Source organism: Dermacentor variabilis, chromosome 4 (genome assembly GCF_050947875.1).
Source record: "Dermacentor variabilis isolate Ectoservices chromosome 4, ASM5094787v1, whole genome shotgun sequence".
Lineage (NCBI taxonomy): Eukaryota > Metazoa > Arthropoda > Arachnida > Ixodida > Ixodidae > Dermacentor > Dermacentor variabilis.
The window spans coordinates 238173463-238180996 of NC_134571.1; the positions used below are offsets into that span (position 1 = coordinate 238173463).

The 7534-nt window shown below is 52.6% G+C and overlaps 1 protein-coding gene across 1 annotated transcript; it reads right to left on the reverse strand.

The window, feature by feature from the left end:
• Positions 1 to 3716: 3716 nt before the first annotated feature.
• Positions 3717 to 4250, reverse strand: LOC142578548 (uncharacterized). The gene has a single exon (XM_075687918.1). It carries the CDS (start codon positions 4248 to 4250, stop codon positions 3717 to 3719), a length of 534 nt encoding a protein of 177 aa, XP_075544033.1.
• Between the last annotated feature and the right edge of the window lie 3284 nt (positions 4251 to 7534).

Sequence of the window (7534 nt, forward strand, 5' to 3'; positions counted from 1 at the left end):
TCGACGAAAGACTGGAGACGACTGTAGTCCAAAAAGCCAGCAAGGGGAAAGAGCCCCGCTTTTATTTCCACAGCCGTTTAAGTAGAACCAGCGTGACGTCAGTGAGACGTCGTTCCATACATGCGTCAGGCGCAATGACTCGGCGCGCCCGGCGGCAGCGTGCTTTCAGCCGCAGAGAAATACATTCCAGCACATCCCCCTTTTGCAAAATGAAAGTGGTTTTCGCGCATGACCTTTAGCACACCCGCACATGAACAAAAAGCAAGAACCCTCAGTGGTAACCTACCACGAACAAAGCCTTATTCATCAATCCCGTATCGAACTTGTTGCTTAACCACTCTACCAGCCATGGTCACAGTCACTGAAGCAGAAGGCACTAAAGTTGAAGTCATAGCCCCCGATGCTAAAGGTAACGAATCTGTTAGGGTAGCGGGTGACTCCCTGTTCGTAAAAACCAATTAGGATCAATCACTTTCGTTTGGAAACTCGTAGCTGCCTTCTGCCTTCCTCTGTTCTGGCAAGGGGTTGAGCATTCGTCGGTTACGCCGCAGCGTACTCCCATCCTGGGTGCGTATTACGTAGGACCGCAGTGTAGCGGCTGTCGCTAGCACCGTTGCTCTGGCCTTCATTTCCGTTACCCAAACGGGATCACAAGCTTTTTGTTTGTTCATTTCTCGGGTTCTGTGGCGCCTGTTGTAGTACCGTGCTTGTAGCTTCTTGTTGGCACTGTCTTTGGCCGCAAGATTACGCAGCGGTGGCTGCACTGGACCACGCAGCTGCGGCGTCATTGGAACTCTTGTCCTAAGACGCCGGCCCATGAGGATTTCAGCCGGACTAGGGCCAAGAAGGCCTGGGGTTGCCCTGTGGGGAAGCAGAGCCAGGTACGGGTCCTTAGATTTAAGGATAAGGCGCTTAACTGTTTGCACCATACGTTCAATTTCCTCATTAGCCTGAGGGTACCTAGGGCTAGTAGTGACGTGACCAAAGCCATAATCGTGTGCAAACTTATCAAACTCTGTAGAAGAAAATTGTTGTCCATTGTCTGTCACCACGGTCTCCGGGATGTCATGGCATGCAAAAATGCTTTTTAGCCTTTCTATCACCGCCCTAGCTTTTGTTGAGGGAAGGAGGGCTACTTCCGGATACCGTGACAGGTAGTCGACCACGGCAAGATAATGACAGTCGTTAATAAAGCACAAGTCTACCCCAACTCGTTCCCACGCGAAACTTGGCATTGGGGTTGAAATCAATGGCTCCGAGTTCTGGTTGACAAAGCGCGCACAAGTAACATTATTTCACTTGCCGCGTAAGTTGTTCGCCGATGCCTGGCCACCAGACCAATTCCTTTGCCAAAGATCTAGTTCTCGCGATTCCCTGATGTCCATCATGTAGCTTTTTTAGTACTTCCTTTCTTAGGCACTGAGGTACCACCAGTCTGGTCCCTTTCAGCAGCATGCCATTGCATTCGGCAATTAGTGCTCTTTCCTGCCAGTACGGAACTAAGTAGCAAGGAAGCTTTGGTTTTTTTAGCCAGCCTTGGCGACACAACTTAAGCAAGGCTTGACAAACGACGTCAGTCTTTTGCACATCGCGTATTCTGTTAACAAAATTGTCGCCCATTTGAAGCCCTTGCACACATGCTTTGACGAAAGACGACACTTCTGAGACGGTCAGTTCACCGGCTAGTTTATCTTCTTTCGTCGGTGCTCTTGAAAGAGCGTCCGCCGTTATCAAGCTTTTACCGGGAACGTACATAATATCAAAGTGATACCGCATCAGCCGCATTCTGTAGCGCTGAAGCCTTGGCGGCAACACATCAATAGCCATTTTACCAAGCAATGAAACGAGAAGTTTGTGGTCTGTTTCAAGCATCACCTCAATACCTCTTATGTATTCGTCGTATCTATCGGCAGCCCATGTTAACGCTAGAGCCTCCTTTTCCTCTTGCGCATAGCGCTGCTCAGTTTTCGTCAGTGACCTTGAAGCAAACGCTATCGGCCGGCGCTCGCCATTGCATTGTTTCTGGAAAAGGACGGCACCGAGACCGTAAGACGAGGCGTCCGCCGAAAGAATCGTGGGACGGAGTGGATCGTACATAACCATGCACTTTGCTGAGGAGATAAAAGATTTCAAGCGTTCAAAAGCCGTGTTCTGAGCAGGGCCCCAAGCCCAGTCGGTCTCTTTCTGCAAAAGCTCCCATAGCGGGGCAGTGGTTTGCGCCAAGTTCGGCAAAAAACGGCCTAGGTGGTTGGCCATGCCCAGAACACTGTAATTGCGATATATCAGAGGGTGCTTTCAGCTCTTTCATGGCTCTGAGTTTGGCCGGATCCCGCTGTATGCCTTCCTCGCTGAGTAAATGGCCCAGAAAGCCTATGTTTCGAACATCGAACAGACACTTTGCTTTGTTTAAGGTAAGGTTAGACCGGGCCAGCTTAGCTAAGACGTTCGATAGTCTAGAGTCATGTTGCGCTTTGCTGTCACCAAAAATGAGAATATCATCCATCAGGCTAACGACGCCAGGAAGGCCTGCCAGGATTTCAGACATTCTACTTTGAAAATACTCTGGAGCTGATGTAATCCCGAATGGCAACCTAGTGAAACAGTACAGCCCAAACGGTGTAATGAACGCGGTCAGCACTTCTGAGGCCTTGCTGAGTCGCACCTGATGGAAGCCGGGATTCGCGTCTAATTTGGAAAACCATTTTGCACCGGCACGAGAGCCCAGTGCTTGGTCGACTGTAGGCAATGTGTATCTTTCTCTTAAGACAAACTTGTTCAATTGCGTAAGGTCTACGCAGATCCTTACATCTCCCGAGTGCTTTTGTACAGGTACAATGCCGGCACACCACTCTGTTGGCTCTTCGGCTTTACGAATGACGCCCATTTGTTCCATCTTCTCGAGTTCTCGTTTTACAGGCTCCTGAAGCGGTATAGGAATCCTGCGGGGCGCGCTTATTGCTAATCGAACAGCATTTCGTTTAAGCCTTATTGTATACTCTCCGGGCATAGTGCCCAAGTTGTTGAAAACCTGAGGGCACAAAACTTCGTAGCTGGGTTCCTTATGAGCCACAGAGTTAACAAACTTGATGACTCCGAACGCTTCGAGAGCCGGCAAACCCAGCAGTACATGGCGCAAAGGACTGACCACATAACACCTTTGGCGCGAAGTTTGTCTCCTCCAAAATATATCCGCCTGAAACTTACCCAGAACATTTAAGCGGTCACCGCTAGCGCCAGTCAAGACCTCGTCGGCCTTTTCCAAGCACGTGGGAAGTCCCGGAAATGATGCTGGAATTACGGTCACTTCTGCGCCTGAGTCAACCTTTTGCAGAAACAGGCACGGAGTTAAGTAATACCTGAACGTAACGCGCATTGGCGCGAGGCGCCTCGACCGCGCCCAAAGAAACCTCCCCACTGTCTTTTTGTACAGACGACACTTGTACCATTCGCTGCTAGCCTGGAAAAGTCCCTTTGAGGCACGCCTTGCCGAAGTGTCCCTTTAAGCCGCAGTTGAAGCACCTCTGGCCTCTCGCTGGGCAGGCTGTCGTTGGGTGCGAGTTGCCTCCGCAGAAGATGCACGGTCCCTCGGAACGAGCTGATCGCGACCGGGTTTCCTTGCTGCGTTGCGGTTTCCTGCGGTAGCCCACTGCGTCGACATTGACGTCCTCACATGGCTTGCACGGCGTGTATTCGTGGACTTCGTTGCAGTTTCGAAGTTATTGCTGCTGCTGAACGGTCTCTTTTAGGCGGGCGCTCGCCAGAGCTGTTGCGAGAGACAGCTTGGGATCCATTTGGAGCGACTCGGAAAGTTTTTCATCCCGCAGGCCCACGACGAACCGGTCCCTGATGAGGCGCTGCTTGAATTCTCCGAAGTGGCATTTGTCCGCCAAGACGTGCAGAGCAGGCATAAACTGGTGAATTGACTCGGCAGGCATCTGGTGCCGCTTGTGAAAGCAAGCGCTCTCGTAGACAACGTTGCTCTCCTTGATGAAGTAATCGTCGAACTTCTTTTTGACCAGCTCAAATTTCTTCGAATCTTCTGCAGAAAGATTGAAGGTGGCGATGATGTCCTTTGCTTGTCGACCCATGATATAAAGCAGAGTGCGTACTTGTGCCTCTTCCGGGCGCTCATTCTGGCCCGACGCATAGCGATAGTCGTTGAAGTGCCGCATCCATGCCGGCCACTCTGAGGTAGTGTCGAAGTCCAGCGGTGGCGGCTGCTGAAGACCCGGCGGCGATGCAGTGGCCATTGCAGCCTCCCTTTGGGACGACGTCTCGACGCTCTTTTCAATCGCTTTTAAAAGTGGGTGGATCGCATCACTTCTGACACCATGTCGTATCAGCGCCGCCGCTATCAGTGCGTGATCGACGAAAGACAGGAGACGACTGTAGTCCAAAACGCCAGCAAGGGGAAAGAGCCCCGTCTTTATTTCCACAGCCGTTTAAGTAGAACCAGCGTGACGTCAGTGACACGTGGCTCCATACAGGCGTCAGACGCAATGATTCGGCGCGCCCTGCGGGAGCGTGCTTTCAGCCGCAGAGAAATACATTCCAGAACAGTTTTCGGCCACGTCTCGACTAACGACACCATCATCAAGGAATGCCGTCGCCTTGAACAAGCTAAGAGCCGCCGTATCACACATCACATTACGCGGCTACCCAACACGGCTGCTACGTCGACATGTGAGGGTCGACCGCGTCAGACCACCCCCTGTGACGACGTAACTCGTATTGTTCGCCGCGAGCTTGAGGCTGCCTGTTTGCCAGCTTTCTCCGCGACGCCTCCCGATCCACCAGCAACCACGGTTGCACTGATTCAGGCCGTCGTCAGACAGGAATTTGAGAACATGGGTCTCAACTCCGTGTGTTCATTGTCTACACCCACGGTTCCCCAGTTCTCTAGCAGACCTCCTCCTCCCCGGCAGTTCTTTTCTGCCACATCTCAACGCAACCCGGCCGAATAGCGTACCCCTGATTACAGGACGATCTGCTTTCACTGCTGTCGCATCGGTCACGTCGCTCGTCAGTGCCGCAACCGATGGCCACCACCTCCTTGGACATACACCGCGGCTGATTCCCACCCCTTTGGACCTTCTGTTCCCTATGCCACGCGCCATGAACCCATTCCCACTGATGCTATTGCCCCGAACCTTCGCTACAGCCGCTCGCCCTCACCTCGACGCCATCAGTCTCGTTCGCGCCAACACCGTCGCTTCTCTCCGTCGCCTATCGCCTCCCGGATCCAGCCAGAAAACTAGGCACTGCAGCTTCTGGAGGAAAAGCTACATTGTCCACCCTGCCCCGAAATCCTCTGGTCATGTTACGCACGAACAAAAACCTTCTTGACGTTGACGTTGATGGCTATCCTGTCACGGCACTCATCGATACAGGTGCACATCATTCTATTACGAGTGCTGCCTTCCGACGACGACTGAACAAGCTGCTCACCCCGGCGACGGCACTCGTCGTCCGTGTTGCGGATGGCGGTACTGTGCCTATCATCGGCATGTGTGCGGCACGTGTTAGCATCGCCGGCCGCCACACTACTGTCCTCTTCACCGTGATTGCTCATTGCCCCCACGACCTCATTCTGGGTCTCGATTTTCTCTCCGCGCATTCTGCTCTTATTGATTGCTCTGCTAGTACCCTTCGCCTTGAGTTGCCGATTCTCGCAGAACCTTCTGACGCACCTCAGTACCGCCCACGTCCCACCGGCTTTATTCGCCTGCCGCAAAAATCAATACCTTATTTAAATTGAACCCTTGTCTTCCCCACCAGTCCCTGATGGCGAGTACCTCGTCACTCCTATGCCCGACATTCCACTACAGTATGACATTACCGTGCCTAACAGTACACTTACTATTATTGCGAACCGCACTTTCATGCCTATCTTTACCTTTGGATTGGCAAAACAAATTCTGCCGCAAGGTATGCCCACGTTGATTGCCTCGGCGACCTCGTGTTGCTTTGGTCACCATCGCGTAAAGTTGGCCTTTGTGAAAAACTGCTTTCCTGCCGCACAGGGCCATATCGCGTGCTACACCAAGTAACCGATGTCACCTACAAAATCGCTCTAGCACGTCCACTACATCCTCCGCTGTGACAACCAGTGACATTGTCCACGACGCCTGACTCAAAACCTACAACTCTCCACGCGCCTTGAATATTTCACAGCACCGTGATGGCGCTTTTGCCGCCGGGGGGTAGTATTACGATATCATCGAGCGATGCTCAAGGGACGAGCCGCCGCGAGGACGACGACGAAGTGGGTGTGTGCCCTTGGCGCTAGCCAGTGTCGGCCTGGCTATCTTTGTTCAGTGTAAATAGCCTGTACATAGCCTCTTTAATTTGTGTCTTTCCACACGTAACAATATCGAATTGGAGCGGTTTAGTAGACTGCTCAGTGGCACAGCATCACAGCCCACTGCGAGGCCCGAAGATAATCGTATTTTATTGCTCCGTCGCTAGGCTATGTCGCTGGCGATCGATTTTGCCAAGAAGTTGTATCCATGACTGCCTAGAGAGGTGACGTCGTCTTTCGGTCTTACAAAGCTGGCAGCTGCGCAGAAGCCGCCCATGCGGTCTTCACCCCATGGACGGGCGCAGCGCGCAGACCCAAGTAGGGTAGCTGGTGCGACGTCGTTCGGTGATCCAAGCAGGACGGTCACCGCAACGACATGGAGCGATAGGCAGATCGCGGCGATAGGAAACCCTTGCATATTAAAGAGGAGCGGCTCAGTAGAATGCTACGTGACACAGCATCCGAAATCATTGCGGCGCCCGAAAGTAACTATATGTTATTGCTACGGTGCTAGGCTGTGTCCCTGGCGATGGATTTTACCAAGTAGTGGTATCGATGACTGCCTCGAGAGGTGACGTCGTTTTTCGGTCTACAACATAGCTGGCAGCTGCGCACAAGCCACTCATGTCGTCTTCACCCCAAGGTCGGGAGCAGAGCGCAGACCCAAGTGGGTTAGCTGGTGCGACGTCGCTCGGTGATCCAAGCAGGACGACCACCGCGACAACATGGAGCGATAGACAGATCGCGGCGATAGGAAACCCTTGCATATTAAAGAGGAGCGGTTTAGGAGAATGCTACGTGACACAGCATCCGAACCCATTGCGGCGCCCCAAGGCAATTATATGTTATTGCTAGGGTGCTAGGCTGTGTCTCTGGCGATGGATTTTCCCAAGTATTAGTAAAGATGACTGCCTAGAGAGATTACATCGTCTTTCTGTCGGCAACAAAGCTGGCAGCTGTGAACAAGCCACCCATGTCGTCTTCACCCCATGGTCGGGCGCCGAACGCTGATCAAAGTGGGGTAAATGCCTAGTAGCTCGGTCGGACATGGAGCGATAGGGAGATCGCGGCGATAGGAAACGCTTGCAAACTGAAGAGGGGGGGGGGTTAGTAGACTACTCCGTGGCACAGCATCCGAGCCGATGGCGGCGCTAACGGCGGTATATTATTACTCCAGTGGTAGGCTGTGTCACAGTCGATGGATTTTCCCCAGTAGTGGTATTGATTACTGCT